Here is a 23,934-nt window from a genome sequence, read left to right on the forward strand (position 1 = left end):
TGCTTAACAGTCATTCCTGTGATTCAGAACAGACATCTTGGTAAGAGGCAGGCCATGTTCATTTAAGGGATACACTGAAGGTTATGTCAACCTTTCCTCTCAGGAGTTTGCTGTAAGTCAAGAGTTCTAACCATTCTGCTCACAGCTATTCATTGTATCCACTGGATATCTACTCTTCTAGAGGGGATGGAAAAAATCCTTCTAGACAAAAAAATTTCTTTTTGCTACAAAATGCATTTATTTCCAGCAAGATAAAATTCCTCAACTGCATACATGGGTACATATAAGATCCTTCTTTGATAAATGTCCTGTTTACAAGAGCCATTTCTAATTATTAAGATGCACAACCAAACAAACATTTCCATCTCTTAAAATATAATTTAAATAAACTGCTAATGTATAAGCCATAAGTCTGGTCACTAACATGAGTGGCATGCGATTCTTCACGGAGGAGTCCAGAGCAACAACGGTGAGATTCCACAAGCCAGCAGGCAGCAAGCACCTCTAGTTCATCTGCTGGCTGTGTGGGTGGTTGCTGTGTGGCAGTGAGCCTTGTGTGAAAACAGCTGAGTACAAAAGTATGGCATGTGCAACGTGGAGAGGCATTTCACAAAATGCAAACACCCTTCAGGTAAATCAATGGACTGTGGAATGAAAATGTGGTGAATGCACATCTGTTTACACTAGCCCACCGGGCACTCAATATCATGGCACCATCTCACTGGGCACCTAATAAATATCAAGGTAAGGATAAGAGAATAAATTGGAATGTTGTCTTGGTGCCCAACATCTGTTTTCAAGATTGAGCTTTAGGTAATAATTTTTTGCATACCATATTTTTTTTTTTTTTTCCTTCAGAGTAAATTGTTCTATTTGGAAAGCCACCCGTTTCCTTATCTTTAGATTCTTCATTAGCATTTAGAGACTCCTTGCAGACGGCCAGTTTTAGGAGCTCATTGGCTTACAGATTTAAAGAGCACAGACAAGTCCATACAAAGTCTTGATTTGTCCCTTGAAAATATCCTGTTTGGCTCAGAATATTCTCTAGGATCTAGTTTATTCTTCACAACTTCTCTCCTTTGGGTTCCTCTTAATATCCCAAGCCTGAAACAGCCTTGGAAACTTATAGGCTGATCAGTGTATTTCGTCATGAACTCTTCATTTCAGTACTATTTCCAGTGCCATGGCTCCCTCAGGACTTGAAATAGTTGCTCTCTTGAAGTTCCGTCCCTCGGAGTCCACCATCTACTCCCTGACATCAAGGTTCTTGCTCTAACGCGGATGCTGGGGAATTCCCCACAAAGGAAATCCCTGGAAAATTGGCATCCCCTTGCGATTCTCACCACTCTTTCCTTCCATCAGGCTAAGGTTGCAATTCCGGAGACACAAAGGAAAAGTTTCTAAACTCATCTTGGTTAATCATCGGGAGATGTCCCTCATCAATTGGGGTTAAAATTGGCTCTTCTTTTATGAAGTCGGGGTCAAAATTACTGACATCTTCTCGGGATTTCTGTCAACAAGGAAACAAGGGTCAGATTACCCACTTGAGGAGACTTTCTCTCGTCTTCCATGAGTCTTACTTAGCCCAGCGAGTTCAAAGAACTGCTCTGCCACTCACACTGTAGCATTATTTACAGTTATAACAGTTATGATTACACAGCGTTTTATAGTAAATCTACTGCATTGTGTATAATTATGGCATTTGGTAACCACCAATTCACTAGCCCCATGAAAATCCTGCTGAGTAAGGCCAGCCGGAGGCTGGGAGGCTAAGGAATTAACTTGGTCACCTGATCCAGCTGGCTCACTCACCCTTTACTCTCCATTTCATTGAGGAGCCACTGCTCCACAGGCCTTACCGAGAGGCACATTTGCCAATGGAGGCTGAGTTAACACTTGCCCCACTTCTTGTTCGTACCCAGGTCTGTGTGCTTGAAGGGATTTTCTTGGAAGACTTTTCTCGGAAACTGAGTTTAGGGAACAACGGCCTCTTCCTTTACCCACCTGTGAGATTCTATGCCAGCTGGCAGAAACTCTCTTATCCCAAGGGAGATGGCAGGTGGCTGCCCATTAAAGGCAGTGGCGTTACTTTTGGGTGCCTGGTGTCTGACCTGGTAAGCTCTTACACATTAAGTCAATTGTGTGCTTGGAAATGCTGGTATTTTTACATCTTTATAAACTATGCTCAAGAGGTCATTTCTGCTGCTATTATACCTCTCCCTTCTCTTACTTGAGTCAATGATACTTTTCTCTCCACCTCTGGAGCATCCCTCAGCCCCTCCCTAACTCGTGACCTTCTGCTAACCCAGCATCTCTGCCTTCCCATGTGGAGCTCTAGACACACAGCTAAGAAAGCTGACTTCTCAGACCAAGAGCTGGACCACCCTCAGGAGGGCTGCCCCACTCAGCTTGGGGAGGTATCTCTGGTGCTCTTGGTTTTTTTTCAGACAAAAGGGACTTGGCCTAGTCTGGCCTCAGCTCTGCGCTAGAGTAGTAGGCAAGATGTGAGAACATTGTGGGAAGTAACTAGGTGCTAACTCCGGGGTGAAGCTGCCCTGCCAAGTGTCAGGCTGCACGTGGGTGTTCCATGGGGAACCATCCCGTTGCTCATAAGACTTTGGTCGAACACTATGATATCAAGGAGAGAGGCAAGTCTGCTGTGATGGGCATGGACACTTACGATTCTGGGTCTGAAAGGTGGTTCTAGTTGGCGATGGTTCAGCTGGGCCCAGTCTATTTCCTTAAAGAAAGGATGTCTCAAGATGGCGTGCTCGCCTCCCTGAGTCAGGCTGCCCAAGCGCATAGTGGGGTTCTTGGTCATGAACTGTGAGAGAGGGGGGAAAAAGAGAGTCGATCATTCAGTCATTTACCACAAGTACATCACAGAAGGTGAGCACCCACTCTGGCAGAGAAGCCCTAGGGGGCTTTCGGGCTGATCTTGCTTAACTCGTTGAATTTTCCATCAAGGGCAGCACAGCCAGGGTGAATCATCCCTTAAAGGCGCAGCTGCTTGTGTATTTATGGCCTTCCCCACTTCCATTTCAGATGTGGCCACTAAAATAAAGCTGAAGGGTCCAGTTTTCTGTAAATACCATGTATTTTTCTTTCCTCTTTGAAGAAAAGAAACTCTATAAAGTAGTGAGCCTTTCTCCAACTCCGCAGTTGTAGACAGCCCACATCTTATGAATGGGGCTACTTTTAGGAACAGCTGTGCCATTTTCCTGACTGGCTGGCCGGGATTCCCACTCTCTGACAAGACCACAGAGAGAAGAGGGAGAGCCATTGTTTTGAAGATCTCTGTGAAGAAGCCGCAAGGGTGAAAAACTTACCCACTCTGTGTTCTGGCTCTTGGATAGACAAAGTTGCCCACTTTTCTTTAAGTAACAAAGATATCATGGTTTCAAGCGAGAAGTGTTTTGTCTTTTTGTTTTTTTCCTTCAAGATGCTCCCTTCTTCCCTGTCCTTTCATCTCAAAATGTTTAATGACTGAGAATCTTGCTACATGAGCCAAAAACTAAAACAAGCATCATAACATTCAATGTGTGTATATAAACCTCATGTCTTCATCTCAGTTGCGAAACTCTCCTGGGGCTGTGCTCCTGTCAAGATGTTTGGGCTAAATCTACTTTCACAAAATGGCCAATTAAAGGTGTTCTGATCATATCCTGACCAGGGACTACACAGGGTAATTCGCTTTTCATGGCCAGAATGTGATTTTGGATTTCAAAGACCCTGAAGCTAACTTAATTTCCCATTTTATAAAGAAAATTGCCTCGGGTAATATGTTTTGGTTTGGGTTTTAAATTTAAATCGTGTTGTCTTTGAACAAGTTTATGACACCTGATGACAGGCCCTGAGCACCCCTTTCCAGGTTTGATTGATGGATACAGGACAAAAGTGATGCTGTGCTCATAGAAACTGCTTTGGAGTGGAAATTTCCAGAGTCAATACAAAGGCGATCTTGTGGAAGGTGCAGACGTGAAAAGATGGTGTTAGAGGTTAGAGGCAGCCACGCCGCCACGCCAGGTGTCAGCTGCAAAGCCTCCAGTGTTGCTTCAGCTGAAAAGGATCGTATGGAGAAAGGAGGTATCAGCAAAAGTCCTTGAGCAAATCTGAAAGGATGGGCCTCAGGAAATGGTGAAACAGCTTTAGAGGGAAGCCAATGAAAAGGGAAGACCCGGATGGGGTTGACAAGGGATGCGGCCACAGGACTGGAAGGGGAGCGGAAAGGGAAAGGAGCCTTCTGAGCTCCACGGGTCCAACCAGAGCAGCTGGCTCTCCAGGCAGGTGGAGGCAGGTGATGCATAGCTCACAGGTAATCCAGTCCTGTGAGAGCTAGGGGCTCTGCTGCGTGGGCTCTCCGGGATGTTGGGAGTATCATTATCAGCAGCTCAGCAAGGAAAGGGAAATGCATACATGAAAGAAAGGTAGATCAGAAGTCAATGGGATACCATCCCTGATAGAAGAGTAGCATCTATTCTAAAAACTAATTAACCAAAATCTGTGTTTTTAAAAACTCAGGATCCAAGGATGGGAGAACAGATCCAGATGGCTTGTGGGAAATTCCCAGGGGGCCTGCCAGTGATGCTAGCAGAGGACAGCTGTGACTGTGCAGGTACAACTTGTTCTTCTGGGCAAGAGGAAGAGCGCACGGCTCTGGATGTCAGGGTGGCAGAAACACCCGAGTGCGAGAAACCCTGCCTGTTCTCCCTGCCCCAGCACTGGAGGCCAGCTTCCACAGGGCAGTGAGGACAGGTGTTGCCTGAGGAAAACTAGACCAGCTCTTGGCGGCTGCTCTAAAGACTGCATCCCTGGAAATGGTGATGGGCAGAATAACCCTTTCACTGGCTTGATACTTTCTCTCAGGGTTCTGATAAGTCCTTTTGAATAACAAAACATTTTTGTTTTGACCTTTAATAGCTTGTCTTGAGCCCTTAAATACAACCATCCACTAAAAGTTTAATTCAGTTCCATTTACAGAGGCTGACGGGTGTCTACTCTATTCAAGGTGGCGCATTAGGCCTCATGCAGGCACAGATGACAAGAACAGCGGGAGTGATATGATGAAGGAGCTGATCAGAGAAGGGGGAAGAGGCAAGCAAGCTTTATCCACAATACACAGCTGGATGGAATGAGAAGAGAGAGCAAAACCCTGGGGGGGACTTTGAAGAAGAACTGGATAAATAGCATTGGGGGCTGGTGGTGAGAAGGCAAATAACGGCCTCATGGAAGAGGTGGCATTGGATGAGAGATAGGCAGATGGATAGAATGAATATAGGCACACTGTCTTCCACCATCATGTCTAACACAGTCAGCACAGATGCACGCAGGAACCTGGTCTATTGGTGGAGAAGCTCATGGCATGGCAAGGCTGGCATATGGGGATGGTTGAGGAACCAGGGGGCAGCCAGTAGGATCCATCAGAGTGTGTGAAGGGGTGAGTGACAAGAGCTGCGCTGTGATTTGGGTGGTGATTCTTCCACAGTCTAATGAATACAGCCCGAATGGAGGGGTCAGACACTGGTGGCAGATGAGCAGTTGAGGAGGTTGAGGCAAAAGCTGAGAAGACATGACAAATTCAGAAGCTAGAAGAGGGTCTGGTTAGTGGGGAAGAAAAGCTGGGAGCAAGTCCTGCAGGGCCTGTGGACGAAGAACAAACACAATCCACCCGCCGAGAGCAGAGAGAAGGGCCAAGGGGGGAGTTCAAGATCTAAGGGGCCATCTGCACTGGTCAGCTGACAGAGCTGTGGTATTGGGTAACAGAGATAGATAAAGAAGGGCACAACCGATTACTCTGAGTGGTATTAATATTAATGGAAGTCCTGACCAGTATCTCAGTGGTTAGACTGTTGGCCCCCACACTGAAGGGTCATAGATTTGATTCCTGGTCAAGGGCATGTACTTGGGTTTCTGATTCGCTACCACCCTCCCACCTCCCCCCCCCCCCCCCCCGGAATTGGGGCACATGTGGGAGGCAACCACTTGATGTCTCTCTCACTCGTTTCTCTCTCTCTCTCCCTCTCCCTCTCCCTCTCCCTCTCTCTCTCTCTCTCTCCCTCTCTCTCTGAAAAGCAATGGGAAAAAAAATTCTCTGGTGAGGATTACCTAAATAATTAAATAAAATATTAATGAAAGTAGTAGTAATGGTATTTTTGTCAAAGGAACAAAACCAAACTATCGAACATTTCTCAAGACCTACAGTATACAGCCCTAACCGGTTTGGCTCAGTGGATGGAGCATCGGCCTGCGGACTGAAGGGTCCCAGGTTCGATTCCGGTCAAGGGCATGTACCTTGGTTGTGGGCACATCCCCAGTGGGAGCTGTGCAGGAAGCAGCTGATTGATGTTTCTAACTCTCTATCCCTCTCCCTTCCTCTCTGTAAAAAAAAAAAAATAAAAAAGAAAAAAAAAGAAAAAGACCTACAGTATACAGATTTGGGAGGTTGATGGCTCAGCTTTGCATTTCAGGTATAGAGACATCCACGTGGAGATGACTGGCTGTGTAAGTCTGGGTGCAGCCGGGGGTAGAGAGCTAACCCTGAGAGCAAGAGCTAAAAACTAGAAGGACAGCAGGATTAAGGAGAGGGAGAGAGAGTGCTGAGACTGGCCCAGGCCTCAGACATTTTGTTTGGCCCATATAGTGTGTTTTAAAATACCTTTAATTACTTGCCACACATTTAAAGACTAGGAAATGTCTCATCACATAAAAGTCAAGTTTTCCAATTTCTCTTGGAAAATGGGATATTCTGGAACACTGGACCTTTTTCTGGATAAAAGAAGCCTGGGGTTGAACAGTGGCTGCCTCTTTAAAGGGGCAGATGGGCTCTGGTCGGCCATGTCCCACCACTCCTGGCTGGCTCTGCTCCCTGACTGGATGGCTCCTGCACCCTGGCCAGGAGTGAGAAGAGAGTGGGAGGGGCTCCTGAAGAAGGAAGGGCGGCAGTGGGAGGGGCTCCTGAAGAAGCGAGAGGAGAACAAATAGCAAGAAACAGAAACCTGGACAGGGACCATTTCCAGGATGACATTGCAGCCCCTATGTGACTACCCCCTCTAAAGATTCAGAGATGGGGAGTTAAAGGAATAGGTAACATTAGTCCCTGGCCTGAAGTCTTTGACGGGACACAGTGGTAGAGGTGTATAGGGTTGGGGGCCAGGCACAGGACTCTCCTAAGCACGGTGTTCCTGCTGCTGAGAAGTTAATGGCATGATCCTTTCACAGAAAATTTCCTTTATTTACTTATGTCCCTAAGGGGACCCAAATGCCAAACAAGTTAACAATGTTTGAGCAATCATTTGTCTGTGTCTAAGGTCTACTTAAAGTTTGCCTCACCTCAACTGACCTCCTTCCTGACCGTGGGCCAAACGAGAAAGTCAGCCAAGGAGGAAAATAAAGTGTCTTCATGAAAGATTCTGGACACATTTACTGAAGGAGGCAGGAGTTTTCTAGGGTCAATAAAAGCACTTTACAAGCTGCAGAGAGTGAGAAGGCCAGGGCGGAAAATCTGACTCCACCCCAAATGTAAGTGTCAAGCTGACTGGGAAGCAGGGGCCTGAGGGTGATCAAGAATGCATGGGCTTGCCGAAACCAGTTTGGCTCAGTGGATAGAGCACCGGCCTGCAGACTCAGGGGTCCCAGGTTCAATTCCGGTCAAGGGCACGTGCCTTGGTTGAGGGCACGTCCCCAGTGTGGAGGGTGTGCAGGAGGCAGCTGATCGATGTTTCTGACTCTCTATCCCTCTCTCTTCCTCTCTGTGGAAAATCAATAAAATATATATTTAAAAAAAAAAAAAGAATGCATGGGCTCCTCTCGAATTCCCCTGCCTCCCATGGCCCTCTTTAAGGTGGAATCTAACTACAGGCTGCGGGAGGAATCAGAGGCACACCTGACCTCAGAATGAGGAACTCGGCAGTTCTGTCAGGGCCACAGAGAAACTCTGACACAGGGGAGAGCAGTCAGCCATGCACCTTCCCGAAAGAAGTTCTACAGTGAAATGTAAGAGACTTAGGGCAGGTTTGTACAAGAATGTCCTGGGAAGCCTACGGTAAACTAGGGAAACAGGTAAAAAATAGAAGAGCTCCTCTGACAGTTAGGCTTGCAGTTCCATGATCTGTGTTGGTCTACCAGTTTCCATCGTCAACGAGCTTTGTGACCTTGCACACATTTCTTAACTTCTCTGGGCCTAGCTTCTCCAACTATGAAATGGAGATTTCCTTGTATCTCAGAAGGTTGCTGTGACAAATAAATGGGATAATCTATGTAAAATGCACGTCACATAGAAGCCCTTGAAAAAAGGCCGTATCAGTAAGCCTCTTGTTAAACCAGTTGTAGGTCCATCCTGTTCTGCCTAAAGGCAGGAGCATGGCCTGAGAGACTGAGGTCAGCCTTGACCCTGAAACTCATCTGGCTCTCCCTGTTCCTCCACGTTGCAGCCAGTGAAGACAGAACAAGGTCTGTGTCTGCTCTCACAGTCCCAGGCTCCAACAATGGTAGTAATAGTCTCTGGGAAACAATTGTTGTGAAAGTACAGATTTCTAAAGGCGATCTTAAAACAAGAAGACAAATACTACTTGGGCTTTAACGCGCAGTTGTATCTGCATCAATAAGAGGAGGGAGATAATGAAAGCAGGATGAGGGTGCAATGGAGCCATTTCCTTGTAAGTCTGGTGTCGGGCACAGCACTCCATGTCTCGTGGGCTCTGCTACACAGGAGGCGGCTTTGTCTTAGAGCTATTGGATGCTCCACAGGAGAGAGTTCAAACTAACCCTGTGACATAATGTGTCTTGAGATAACAGGATCCAAATGTACTTTTGAAACTCTTTATAATGTAGACAATGGCTAAAAGTGTCTGTTTTTTTTCTTTTTCCCCTCTTTCAAGATCTGCCTGACTTGAGAGGAGGAGGACTAGTTATATAAATAGAGCCATCAATCTAATAAGATTTTCTTCCAGAAGGGAGAACACACTGTATTTTCTTCCTACTGGTTGGATTTGGCTGCTGGGCAAACAAAATGACCTTCTTCTTTCATTCAATTTCAGACAAGAGAGCAGAGAGAGTTAGCTGCTAGTGCTGGCAAGCCAGAGGGAAGGGAACGGTGCCACAGGGCATCCCCATCAATATTCCAGGGAGACACCCTGAAATGGGAAGAAGGCTTTGTGCGGCTCTACATAGAGTCCTGGGGAAGGAGAGCAGAGGAAGAGCTCAGAACACAGAAGAGTGTATAGCTCATGGTATGGTGGCCAGCCTCAGCCAGCATGGGCGCACAACACGGGGTTGACAAAATGCAAGCTTGTGTGTGCATGTTGCAGCCACACATGTCTGCCTTTTGCCACTGGCACAGACAATCTGACCTAGTTAGGAAGACCAGTCAGCACGCCTCCTTTCACACCCCTCCATGCCAGCTGTGGTGGTGAGGCACAGGCAAAAGAATGACCTGTGCCAGCAGCTCCATCCAGCTCAGAGCAGTGGTAAGAGGGAGGACAGCTGTGTGAGTTAGTGAATGGACAGCATGGGAGGAAGGAGAACCCAGGACTCTGACTTGGTGTCGATAACTCCCTTTTCTATAGGAGAAGGCAGGGACAAATATTGCAACCGAAGATGAGGCTGACGAGAAACCACTGGGGATGGGATGGTGCTTGGGATGGGGGAGGATACATAATGGATTTTCAAAATAGCTCTGAGGAAACAAACTGTCAGCTTCCCAAAAACAGGTTATTATACACGATAGCTGCTATGGAATATTGGAGGAGCCAAGAGAAGGAGGGTTGCTCTAGCTTGTTCAGAGTTGTGGAATATATTGTAGTAGGCAGAGCCGAAACTAGGACAGTCCATCACCCTGCCATTCTCCCTGCATGCAGAGGTCCAGCTCCAGGCTGGTTTGGGCAGGGGTTGCTGTTGGAGTGGGAAAGAGAATGGTCTAGTTTTTATTTGTCTGTATTTTTCAATTATAGGTGGCATGCAATATTATATTAGTTTCAGGTATATAACATTGTAATTGGACATGTACGTACCTTACAAAGCGATCACACTGATAAGAATCCATCTAACACCATGCATAGTTATTACAAGAGAGGGGTGGGCAAAAGTAGGTTTATGGTTCTGAGTATGCAAAACATAGTTTATTCTTGTATCATTAATTCACTAGAGGCCTGATGCACGGAATTTGTCAAGGGGCTTGGCCTTCACAGCCACGGCTGCTTGCCTCGGCCCTCGCAGCCTCTCACAGCCCAGGCTTTGTCTGGAAGGTCATCTGGAAGGTTATTCTGCTGTAGGTCTAATTAGCATATTACCCTTTTATTATTATAGGTCATTGTATTATTTTCCATACAAATGACTATAAAGCTACTTTTGCCCACCCATACTATTGACCAAATGTTCCCTATGCTGTACTTTACATTCCCATGACTATTTTGTAACAGACAATTTGTACATCTCAATCCCTTTACCTTTTTCATCCTTACCCACCTCCATCTGGCAACCATCACTTTGTTCTTTATATGTGAGTTTGTTACCATCTTGTTTTTTATGATTTCACATGCAAGTGAAATTGTATGATATTTGTCTTTCTCTAACTTAGTTCACTTAGCACAATACTCTTTAGATCTACCCATGTTGTTACAAATGTCAAGATTTCATTCCTTTTTTGGCCAAGGAATTTTTTATTATGTATATGTATCACATCTTTGTTATCCATTTGACTTTTGATTGGAATACTATTCACATTTGAAGTAATTACAGATTGATATGTAGTTACTGGCATTTTATTGTTTTCTGGTTTTTGTAGTTCTTCTCTGTTCCTTTCTTATTCTCTTCCTATTTTCTCTTGTATGTTGATAACTTTCTGTAGTGTTGTTCTTGGATACCTTTATTTTTATTTCTTGTATAAAATCTTACAGATTTTTATTTTATGGTTACCACGTGCTTCATATATACCAAGCTTGTTTACACCAGTCTATTTTAAGTTGATAGTTGCTTATGTTCACACCTATTCTAAAATTGCTACAAAATAAAATAAAATAAAATCACTGCCATTTTTACTCACCCCATCCCCATTGTTTTCATCATCATTTCTTACTTCTTTTGTGTATATGTTTGTATGTATCCCTTAGTTTACTCTTGTGATTACACATGATATTCCTACTTTTGCCTTTTAGCCTTTGTAGTAGCTTTATGATTGGCTGATCCACTACTTTTTTTTTTTTTTTTAAATATATTTTATTGATTTTTTTTCACAGAGAGGAAGAGAGAGGGATAGAGAGCTAGAAACATCAATGAGAGAAACATCAACCAGCTGCCTCCTGCACACCCCCCACCGGGGATGTGCCCCCAACCAAGGCACATGCCCCCGACCGGAATCGAACCCGAGACCCTTCAGTCCGCAGACCGAGCTCTACCACTGAGCCAAACCGGTTTCGGCTGATCCACTACTTTTAACTGTTTGCTTTTGTCAGTGAGGATTTTTTTTCTTTCCTATATTTTCTTATTCATATATATATATATATATATATATATATATATATATATATATAATCTTTTCTACTTAAAGAAGTTCCTTTAACATTTCTTGTAATACTGGTTTAGTGGTGATGAGCTTCTTTAGCTTTTTCTTGTTTGGGAAGCTCTTTATCTGTCCTTCAATTCTAAATGATAGCCTTGCTAGATAGAGTTATCTTGGTTGTAGGTTTATGCTTTTCATCTCTTTGACTATTTCATGCCACTCCTTCTTGCCTTCAAAGTTTCTGTTGAAAAATAAGCTGATAGTCTTGTGGGAGCTCCCTTGTTAAGTAACTGCTTTATTTTTCTCGGTACTTTTAAGTTTGTCTTTAACTTTTGACATTTTAATTATAGTGTATCTTGGTGTGGGCCTCTTTGGATTCATCTTGTTTGGGACTCTGCATTTTCTGGACTATTTTTTTAACAAGGTTAAGAAAGTGTTTAGTTATTTCTTAAATAGGTTTTCAATCTCTTGCTCTGTCTTCTCCTTCTGGTCTTCCTGTGATGCAGTGTGGGTATGCTTGGTGTTGTCCCAGAAGTCCCTTGAACTATCCTCTCCTTCTAAAATTCTTATTTTTGTTTGATGTTCCAATTGGGTGTTTTCCACTACTTTGTCTTCCAGACTACTGACTGAATCCTCTGGTTCATCTAATCTGATGTTGGTTTTCTCTAATGTATTCTTATTTCAGTAACTGTATTCTTCATTTCTGACTGGTTCTTTTTCATGGTTTCTATCTTTGTTGCTGAAGTCCTTCCTGAGTGCATCTATTCTTCCCTTAAACTCCTGGAGCATTTTCATAACCCGTGTTTTGAACTCTATGTCTCATAGATGGCTTGTCTCCATTGTGTGTGTGTGTGTGTGTTGTTGTTGTTGTTTTTCTGGAATTTTGACCTGTTCTTTCATTTGGGATATGCTTGTCTCATTTTTGGCTGACTCTGTTTATTTTTATTTGTTGGTTTGTTTCTGTGTATGAGAACTGTTAAATCTCCTTGTATTGGCAGAATGGCCTCATGTAGTTCTTATCTTCTGAGGGTCAGTGGTGCAGTCTCCCAGCTCACCTGAGCTAGGTGTAGCTGGGTTTTGTGTGCCACCTGTTGTAGTTGAGCCTTGATTGCTGTTTGCATTAGTGGGAAGGACTGACCCTCAGGCTGACTGGTTGTAAGAGCTGGCAATGACTACAACAATAGGCTGTTGTGCAAGGGCTGACCTCACAGAGCAGGAGTCACTTTAGCAGGGCTCTGGTGCCAGCCGAATCTGCCCTTCAGGTGTGTCATTTGTGAGGCTGGTTGAATGGTTCTCTGCTGTGGTTTGAAGCTGGCTACCAGGTATGTTGGTTCTGGAGCCTCTTAGGAAAGGCTCCAGTGTAGACCAAGGTCAACCACTGTTTGTGCCTGCCTTAGGGCCACCTGATAGGAGATACAAAGTGATATGTGGTTTGCTGTTGCTTGTTCTGGGCTTAAAGGTGCTTGGAAGAGGCTATGCTGTGAATTGAGGCTGGCTACCACTAATGCCAGGACCCTTTGGTGGGTACCACAGTGTGAGCTGAGTCCATCTGCCATTTGTGCCAGACTTGTGGACCCTGAGTTGAAGTTAACTTTCCAAGCCAACACTGGCCACAGCTCATGGTAGGTTTGGGGCCACATAATAGAAATTACAATGCAAGTTGAGACCCAGTAACCATTTGTGCTAGTCCTAGGGCTGCTTAGCAAGAGATAGAAGGCACGCTGAGGCCAGCTATTGCTTGTTTGGGGTTTGTGAACCTTTGAGAGATTTTAGGAAAGTCCGCAGCATGAGCCCGAGGCAGGCTGCTTGTATAGAAAAGCCAGTGGAAACAGCTTGGGCAGGTGTTTGAGTTGGATGGGGTCTCAGGGAATCAATTTGGTGAACATGTTAGCCAGGTAAACAGAGATCAGAAATTTGGTGCCCAACTGCACCTGTTGTATGGGTGGGAGGAGGACTCAGCAAAGGAACAATTGTGCTTGCCGGGGCTTCTATCGTGGAGAGAGCTGCCCTGGCCCTCCAGCCCTCGCCCTGACTCTAGTCAATTCAGTTCTTCCCCATGTGTCCCTGGCACTTTTTGATTTGCTGCCCCAGTGCTAGAGCTCAGAGCAAGTCCATATATTAGGCCCCTCAAGAGGAATGCCTGGGACTCCAGCAGCCCTCCATCTCACTCAGACACAATCCCCACTGTTTTTTACAGACAGATATTATGCAGCCTCTTCTTCCTAGCACTGGTGCCCCAGCTTGGGGAGACTGGTGTGGCACTGGGACCCCTCACTCCTCAGGGGGGACCTCCACAGCCTAAATATCCCTCCCAATTCCCAATTCTTTTTTTTTGTTGTTGTTGTTAATTCTCACCTGAGGCTATTACTTCCATTGCTTGTCAGAGAAAGTGGGAGGGAAGGGGGAACTTTGATGTGAGAGAGACATACTGAGTGGTTGCCTCCTGCATTTGGCCCGATCAAGGATCAGGGGCAGAGAGAAAACCCACAACCCAGATACATGTCCTTGACCCCTTGACCGGGAATCGAACCCTCAACCTTTTGGTTCACAGGCTGGCTCTCTAGCCAATGAGAAACACTGGTCATGACTCACTCCCAATTAAAAAAAATTATATATATATATATATATATATATATATATATATATATACACACACACACACATACATACACACACACACACACACACACACACACACATATATATATATATATATGTATATATATATATATATATATATATATATATATATAAATTTTATTGATTTCAGAGAGGAGAGGAGAGAGAAATATCAATGATGAGAGAGAATCACCAATTGGCTGCCTCCTGTTTGCTACCCTCTGGGGATTGCAACCCAGGCATGTGCCTTGACTGGGAATCAAACTTCAACTTTTAGGTTCACATTCATAGGCTGATGGTCAACCACTGAGCCACACTGGCCGGGCCTCCCTCCCAATTCTTTTTTAAATATATTTTATTGATTTTTTTACAGAGAGGAAGAGAGAGGGATAGAGAGTTAGAAACATCGATGAGAGAGAATCATCGATCAGCTGCCTCTTGCACACCCCCTACCGGGGATATGCCCGCAACCAAGGTACATGCCCTTGACTGGAATCGAACTCGGGACCCTTCAGTCTGCAGACCGACACTCTACCACTGAGCCAAACTGGTTTCGGCTCCCTCCCAATTCTTAATTGCCACACTGTGGGTATGGGCCCTGATTGTTCTGCCTCTCTGCCCCTCCTACAAGTCTTGTGGCTTCTTTATAGTCTTAGTTACAGGACTTCTGTTTGTCTGGTCTCCAGGTGGTTTTCAGTGATGTGTGTTCTATAATTTACTTGTAAAATTGATGTGGTCATGAAAGGAGGTAAGCACAGCATGTATCTATTCTGTCATCTTGACCAGAAGTCCAGTATCAAACCATTCCTCTTATTAAAGGATCTATAGTAACTTTCTGTAAACAGTGTTTGAAAAATCAGCTCTAATGGTCTACAGTGGAATCCTCTGCATTATTCCAGTCCAGTTTTCCTCTGCTTCCTTCTCCTCCTCCTGGCCGACCACCTTGGTTGCTCCCTTGAGCATTCCAAACTCTACCAGGAGGGGAGTAGGAAATAGAGAGCATCTAACTCACCACTGCTCTGATCAACTGCGTGGTGACAAATATAGGACAGTTGTGGCAAAAAGGATCTCAAAGCCGTGGTTCCCTCTTTGTTCACAGAGGCAAACAGGCCTGCTGTAGACAATGCACAAGTGATGAAATCTGATAGGTGTGATGACAAATAAACCCACACACGTACAGACACACTTTAATTTCTATAAAGCTTAGGAACAAAAGCACTCTATAATCTCCTCTGATGCTAAGTTTACAGAGCCTCCCGACTGACAAAGGTGACTCAGGAGAATGCCCCAAACTCCTTTCCCTACTTGCTGAACCTGGCCACCTGTGTGAGCTCCGAGAAAGGGGCGTTGACCTCACCTGAGTCAGCACTGAGCCTCAGGATCTCTTCCAGGAGATGATTTAGCACAAAGGAGCACTCATCTCAGAGGCTCTTGCCTTCCTGAGCTCTGTGGACTTGTGAGGACTGCCCTAAGTCCTTTTGAAGCTAGCTATAGGCAATTAGTGCCAACCAAAGAAGCTCTAAAATATATATACCGGTATATATATATTTTCTTCTGTCGTGATTCTTAGTACTTTGGGATGATTTGGCAGTGCCAGAATAGGAAATTCAGTGACATGGTAGCCAATTAAAAATGTATTTATTCCAAAACCAGGTTAAAAAAATCCATAAAAATATCATCTTTAAGGTCAAACCTAGAAAGCTTATACAGTAGGTCCTCAGGTTATGTCAGAGACCCGTTTCTGCATCACAACGTGATGCGATTTTCGCTGGACAAATATAGGACAGTTGTGGCCCGCCTACATAAGCTTCTACGTTACTCACATGGAGCACACACACAGCAGTAATGAAGTGAAACAGTAAAAATGAATTAAAATAAAGATAACAATTCCTGACCTTTACTTGTGGTGAATAAATAATAAAAACATAAAGCACAGATGTACATATGTTGAAATGACAGAACTTTTTTTTTTTTTTTTAAATAAATAAATGAGAGATGGCAAGGTAACCACAAAATGATGTACGTTGGGTCCGATGTAACCCGAGGACTGTCTGTATCTGTTCTTTGCACAAGTGTGCATACTTTTTCTCTGTTAACTTCTGTAGATGTTGTGAGCTTTTATAATCTAGTCTGTAAGAGTAAGGGTGGATATTGTTTGCTTTCAGAACACTCACATGTGAGTATTTAACATATATGTTTAAAGGGAAGATGAGAAATGAGAGACAAAAGGCCAAGCAAGGAATAGTCTTCCCACTGCATTTTTTGGAGCACATACCATGGCTATTTTTAGTTGCAAAGCTCATTGGTTAGTGAGATGAGAAATATTTTCAAGTAGAAGTCCTAGGCGGAATGCTGTGTGTGAACTCCTCCTGATTCTGTGTTCCACAGGGAGTCTTCTCAAAAGCAAGGGCCTGCTCTCTAACCATGTCTATAGGAGATAGACATCCACACACAAACAACTCAAAGGTTCACCATGGGGGTAGCGAGGGGCTGGGGAAGGACCATGGCAGGAAAGTAATATTTAGTTAGGAGTCTTGACGTTCGGGGAGACATCGGTGCCCATTGGTTCAACCACTTTCTGTGGAATGCTGGACAAGAGCTCCCCTCACCCTGAATTCAGGGGACTCACCGACACTGCTACACCCACACAAAGCCCTGAGGTCTCTGTAACTCTATGGTACATTATTTACCATAAATGGTTATCCAGACAGTTTCTACAGATACAGAATAATACTTTCCATTTAAAAAGGTAGGAAGGAATTCAGAAAGCATTTTCTTTTGAAGGAAAAAAAAAAAAGTAAAATACCCAGCAGACAGCAATTCCAGTAACAGTCCTGACCTTATGTTCCAAAGAAAAGATCAGGAAATCTCAGGAAGCCAAGCAGGGAGGACCTGTCCCTGCGGTCCTGGTGAGAGCGGATGTAAAGGGCTGGCTGAGGGATCTTGGGCCTTTCCTGCCTCTCGGTGGGAAAAGGCAGACCCAGCCCAGCAGAAAAAAACGGCTAAGGATTGCAAGGACAGCGGCTCAGGGCCAAGTACACAAGAGGGGGCTCTCCTTTGTTCTATCTAGTTATTACAAATCCACTTTTTGAGAAGGACTGTTGAAGGATATTAAAGAATAAGCATACTAAAACCACTAATTTTTGTCTGTAGCATAAGTATGACCAGGGTGATGTGGACTGCCAGTCTAGGACCTTGAGATTCTTACTGAGAATAAAAAAAATGTAGCTGGATCCATCCTTACTGAAATATTTCATAATAAATTCAAAACTAAACTTAAAGATGCAGCTAGATCCATGACTCACGTCATTTTTTCTCTGTTAAAATTGTACCAGAGGCCTAATGTAGGAAATTCGTGCAAGAGCAGGCCTTCCTTCCCCTAGCTGCCGGCACCAGCTTCCCTCTGGCACTCTGGACCCGGGCTTCCCGCGCAGCCCTGGCTTCGTCCGAAGGCCGTGCAGAAGGACATCTGGTCTAATTAGCATATTGTGCTTTTATTATTATAGAAGATTGTTAAATCATCTCACTTCATTCATGAAGACTGAGTTCACTTTGTCTACATGTGTGAATGTATACATACATATACATAGGCACGTATGCATGCATACACTTTGATTTGTGTGTTAATATTAAAAATTTTACCCTTTACGGACATTTTCAAGCCTATGTTAGAATGTGTTTATTGCCCAGCCTTGCCAGTTATTGACACATGCCCAATCTTGTTTAACCGGTTCCTCCCTGCCACTCCTGGTCTATTTTGGAAAAAATCCCAAGTATTTCATCTGTGAGTACTTCAGTCTATTTGATCCAGAGTGATCTTTTAAATATGAAAATATAATCTTGTCACTCAGGTTTGATTGAAATCTTTCGGTGATGAATCTTGGCACTTCAGATAAAGGTTAAACTCCTGCGTATGGTCCCCTGTGTCCCTCATGTCCTCATCACTTTGTTCACCGTTGCCCCAAACATTTGCTGGTGACACAGCAGCCACAGTTACTCAAATGGGCTTCTCTGTTTTCAAGATCTCTGCGTGCTTGTAAGCCTGACTTCTCTGCAGCCTGTGCCCTCAGCTTAAAACACATCTCCTCAGGATGGCCTCCCTTGCCGGCCTTGATGAGTCTGCCTGTTAGAGATTCTCAAAGTACCTCAGACGCTTTTCCTTGTCAAATTGCACATATCTATATAGTTACTTGTATAATTTCTCTTTTATACATCTGTCTTCCCATCCCAACTGGACTGTACATTCCATGAAGGCAGGGATGAGTCTGTCTTGCTCATCTCTGGCCCCAGCCCCTTGTACAGCATGTGGACCTAGTAGTCCTGTGGTCGCTGTGCATTGATATAAGCCTGTCAAATGAATAGGAGGATCATTATCTAGTGGCTATTTAGATCCCACGTATGTGTTGGTTTAGATAGAGAACTCCGGGAAAAGCAGAAATCCTCTTCTCTCCAGAACAAAAATCTAACACGACCTCATGTACAATTTTAGTGCTTAATAATCTTGATGATGTTGGTGAATTGTTCAATAAGAGGATGAAGATAATGACACCTCTCAGCGTGTTGTGAAATTATTACTCATAACTCAACAATAGTAGTAACTTACTACTTCTGTATGGTGAAGCCCTTTGAAAATGCTTTCATGTGTCCCACCTCATTTGAAGTGGGCACTGCAGGTGTTATGACCATCTTACATTACTGGAAAGCATGGCAGGAGTAGAATGAGGTCGAGGTCTCTTGACTCTCAGATGAGTGTGTGCTCTCTCCATTCTACCATGAGCATCTGGTTCTTGTCTCTGGGTCTCAGCTACATCTCTCAACCAGGGATGTGGACCAAATATTTTAAGGATCTGCCATAGAAATCTGTGTTTCTAATAGTCACCCAGCTCTATGAAGTTGTGGGTAAAGACAAGTTGATTACACCCCAAAACTTAGCAAGCATGACCTCCCAACAGGTTTTAGGACTAGTATGCAAGACACCATCCAATGAAATCAACTTTCAATACAAAAAACTTTGGAAGTCATCAAACTCATAGAACCCTGAAAAGATGCCTGAAATCTCTGTTTTTAAAGAAAACAGTGTGCTTCCCTTTGATATGGAACTGTGCAACAAAATGAAAGCTTGTTTGGAGTCCTTAAAAATATCTCTATTTACCCCACTCCTAGCACAGGTACATCGCGTCAGCCCACAGTTATCTGGCCTACACCCACTTGTTCCTACCTAGCTAGCGCTACTCAAAAGTTATGCAGGCCCCAATGTAACTCATGCTATAAAACCACTGACCTATTTCACCACAATTAAAACTGTAGACACACTACAGCTACAGATATTCAAACAACCTGAAGTAATTTCTTCCTAACCTTCTCACCTAACGTTCTTCCACTGTCACCCTTAAACTCTGATGTGTCCCAGGCCCCATCCTCTGTCTCCTCTTCCTCTTCATCCTCTCCCCTCATCAATATCGGCTCCTACATCTCACTACCATGCTCACTACAATTAGCCCCGTGCGACTAATTGTAAGGTTTATACCAACTCGAACATGCCCCCTCAAAGCTTTCATGTCCTAAACTCATCTTTTGCTGTGCCCACCCTGTATCTAACATTCCAGGTATTTGAACACGCCTCTGAGGCTTTGCACACATCATTATTTCCTCAGCCTAGAATACTATTCTCTCCCCCCACTCCCCTGGTCAATCCTACTGAACTCTTATTTGTTCCTCAACTCCCAGCTTACATGCCACTTCTTCAGTCTTGTCCTTATATCACCTTCCCTGTCCTTGCCTCCAGAGACAGTTCTGCTCATTTCTCCTTGGCAGTGAGCTAAGTATTTGTTTACATGCCCTCATTCCTACCAGACTGTGAGCAACATAAGAAGCCATGTCTTTTCATCTCTGCATTCCACCACTGAGCATAGGCCAAGCAAAGAGAAGGCATCAGACAAGTATTTGCTTAATTGAATTAAACCAGGATTCCAGCTTACTAACACATCAGTTCCATCTTCCAGGGGTGTAGACTCATCTCAGGTCAATAGAATGGCCACATGTAGTCTAACTCGGAACCATGGATTGGGAAACAGGAAAATCTGGATTCTGTAACCCAGGATTTTTTTTTTTTTTTGTGTGTGTGTGTGTGTTTTTTAATTGCTAAAGGACAAATGTATGATTCCACTTATACAAGGTACCTGGAATAATAAAATTCAGAGAGACCAAAAGCAAAATGCCAGGGGCTGGAGGGAGTTAGTGCTTTTTAAGGGGTATAGTGTTTCAGTTTTGGAAGATGAAAAAAGTTCTGGAAATGGGTGGTGGTGATGATTGCACACCATATGTATGTACTTAATGCTGCTGAACTGTAGATTTAAGAGTTGTGAAGAGGGTGAATTTTATTCATTCAGGGGTTCCTGCAGGAGGAAATGCAGCTGCTCCACGGGCCTCTTACTGAAGCTTCCAGCACCACTGACACCTTTCAGCAATGACCCAGCTGTTTCAGATCTGCCCTGGTGTTCCCCTTCACTCCTCATGCACGCAGTAGGTGGTTACACATGATTTTGAAACTTTACTAATGTGGTTATAGAATAGACCATGTTACATGTGCTTTCTTATTTCCAACATAAAGCCATCAACCCATCTTTCTTCCTTACTTCAAAATAAGGCTTCCTGTACAATGCCTTAAATACACGCAAAAAATACCGTTTCCAGCATGATGTGTTGTATTACCTCACTGCACCGAATCCTGGGCTGGGCACTTGACTTGCATAAGTATAACACTTCTTTCTCAGCTCCCAGCACTAAGGGAAAGGGCCTTGGGCCTTGCTCCTTGGATGCCGCCAGCAGAAACACAATCGACAGCCCAATACAGTGGGCATGGTGGTCCTGGGACCCAGCACCTGGACTGTCCGGACTGAAGGGGGCATCCCTCACCTGCACTGAAGCCACAAGTGCTAGACATGCTGGCGATTTGCCAGGCAATGCTACCTACTGCCCTCACAGCTGGCTCAGGAAGAACTATTGCACGAGAGAGGAAAACAGCCAGAGAGGACTCTGGTTCTTTGATTCTACAGATGAAAACACATGATCTCAGTTAAAGCTGGTAGCTGACTGGTGGGAGGCTTTAAACAGACAGAATCCCATCCAGGCAGCTGGTGGCCGGAGGTCGGGAGCGGCCGGGTAAGCCACACTTACAGCTTTCAGGATCCCAGTGGCATCTTCGTGGAGCCAGGTAGGGTAGACCACCTCATCGTTCAGGATGGCCTCGAAGAGGTCGTCTTCGTTCTCTGCCTCGAAGGGTGCGTGGCCGCAGAGCATCTCATAGAGCAGCACGCCCATGGCCCACCAGTCCACGGCGGGCCCGTAGAGCATTTCCTGCAGGATCTGGGCAGAGAGAGGGCAGCGTGAGAAGGGCTCCCAGTGTCTGATGAACAAACGCATCCTTAATAACCAGGGAAAAGAAGGGATTAGGAAATAGCAAAGTAAAATAACAGAGCTTCCTGTGCCGACATGCACGTTTCATTCTATCTCCAGAGAGGGTGGCCTGTTTTTCCCCCTGTGGTCAGCTCTGAGGCCACTTCTCATCCAGGTGATCAAACACGTGTGGCCTGCTTAGGCCAAGGCAATGCATGTGCACACCCAGACCACGGAGGGCGTGGGAACTACAGCTGTGGGATAGGAAGGAGGCTGGGCTCGCTCATTCGTGTGGGAAAGAGTCAAGAGTTTTGCTTTCCTTCTGTTAAATGGGGCTGCGATCAAAGCATGGAATAGAGACAAGGAAGAAGATGCATGGCTGTGAGGGGAGCACACTCTGTCCTCATTCAGGGCTGAAGCCTAGAAGCACATGCAAAGTTTACCCCCAAAATCTCAAACTGGAATCCTTATTTAGAGGAACTGAGGGCATTTTTAGACACCGTTCAGCCAACAGAGTCATAAAGGGGTCTGGAGGCATCAGCTTTCAACGCCGCCCAGCAAGCCGCAGCACACTAAGGCATTTCTCATCAGGTCCCTGCAGGGCTCCGGCGTCCAAAGCACTCACCTCTGGAGCAATATAGTCGGGCGTGCCGCAGAAGGTTGCCGTGGTGACGCCGTTACAGATGCCCTCCTTGCACATTCCGAAGTCTGCCAGTTTACAGTGACCCTCGTGGTCCAACAGCACGTTGTCCAGTTTCAGATCTCTGGAAAGAACAAGGACCAGCAGTGGTAGGGCAGCCAGGCCTAAAACCATCCACCTGGAAGAGCTGGCTCAGTCTCAAAGGGTGAGACTCCTTTGGTTTATTCGATAAAAACATTTATATCAACTCATAAAACTGGCCTCGTGGTCCCTAGGAGATGGTTCCCTATGAATGGGTAACTAACCACATATAGAAAGCAGGCTGCCCTTTGGGAAGTGAGGGCAGTATGTGACTTTTCCGGGCTTTCCGCTTACCTGGTGCCCAAAGGACATCCACCCACCCCAATCCTCTGCTCTGGTATCTCTCTGCCCACTGGAGCTCACTCAGTGACCATCCAGGAAGCAAGTGGCCACTGTGTGCCAAGGACTGTGACAGGCATCGAGAGAACAGATGCTCTTTATCCCTAAGGTCCTCGCTGTGTGATGGTGAGACCTGTTTTGCTAAACTCTAGGCCCAGGAGGAGGCATCAGGTTGATGTGGCTCACCTTGGACCTAGCATCGTGCACTCACTAAAAGGAGAGGGAGAGAGGACCAACCATTATATAGTTCAAGTGGAATGATGGATGTCTGAGCCAAGTGCTATGAGAGAAATACAAGACGAAACAATTAATTCCTTCTAGGGGGAGGGGAGAGGGACCATGCCACAGTAGACATCGTCTGCCAGACAGGGAAGGGGTATCAGATCAGCATGGGGGGGTGGATGGGGCAGGGAGGCAGGCACTGAGGTGTGATGTGCGGGGAGCTCCGGAGCCTCACGCTCACGTGGTCTAGCGAGGCTGGAGGGATGGCCAGGGAACACTGGAGCCATCAAGTGCCAGAGATGGAGAGGAAGGTTAGGCCTAGATTATAAAGGCCACACTAAGGAATATGAAGGCCGTGCTAAGCAATTCTGGTATTTAGATATTAAGCAAAAGGGACCTATTGAAACTCTCTGATTAAAGGAGGAACAGATTCCCAGGTGGACAGAAAAGATTATCGAGAGACGGCTGAGTCAGTTCAGGGAAGAGATGTTAAGACCTGAGCTAGGACAGTGACAAGGGGATTGGAAATTGAGTGGTCAGTCAGCAGCATTGGTGAAAACACAACCAGTATTGCTAGTCGATGACCACTTGGAGATGGAAGGGGAGAGGAAACAGAATTGAGGATTCTGTGCTTCTCTCTTAGGCGCAGGAGTTAGTGGTGACGTTAATAACCAGGAAAAGGAAAAACAGGGTTTGCTTGGCTGTACCCCATGTACATAGGAGTCTCGAGAGGCCCAGTGGATTATGGAGAACCAGGACCAAGGCACTCTGCACCCTTCCCTTAACCAGTAGGAGCAGAATCCATTTCACTGGAGGAAGTGAATTTCCAGCAGCAGAACTGTTTGGTAATGGGCCTCCGCAGGAGACAGGAGCACAGCCGGACACTGATCAACGTCTGCACATCAAAGGCGGCACTGTCCTAAAACACCCGGCCCCACTCGGCCCAGCACCATGCGCATCAGGTGCCAGGCCGGCTGGAAAAGCATCCCTTGCACTGACACAACTGCCAGGGTCACCAGGGAGAGGATGAGAGACGCAGCTGGGCCTACTGGGTGATACCTCTATGCTTTGCTTTTCTAAGGAACAACGCACTCAGAGACAAACCACGCGGCCTTAACTGCGAGGAGGGAGGTGCACAGCCAGG

General features: G+C 45.3%; 1 protein-coding gene across 1 annotated transcript in view; it reads right to left on the bottom strand.

The window, feature by feature from the left end:
• Positions 1-214: 214 nt before the first annotated feature.
• PRKCH (protein kinase C eta) overlaps positions 215-23,934 on the bottom strand; it is a 223,513-nt gene continuing 199,793 nt past the window's right edge. The window contains exons 11-14 of the mRNA XM_084883143.1: positions 22,134-22,272; positions 21,290-21,478; positions 2,681-2,824; positions 215-1,510 (exon numbers count right to left, since the gene is read on the bottom strand). Coding sequence (XP_084739269.1) covers positions 1,364-1,510; positions 2,681-2,824; positions 21,290-21,478; positions 22,134-22,272 — 619 coding nt within the window. The 3' untranslated portion in view covers positions 215-1,363. The remainder of the gene's footprint in view (positions 1,511-2,680; positions 2,825-21,289; positions 21,479-22,133; positions 22,273-23,934) is intronic.

This window comes from Pipistrellus hanaki (assembly GCF_964339955.1).
Source record: "Pipistrellus hanaki genome assembly, chromosome: 1".
Classification (NCBI taxonomy): Eukaryota; Metazoa; Chordata; class Mammalia; order Chiroptera; family Vespertilionidae; genus Pipistrellus; species Pipistrellus hanaki.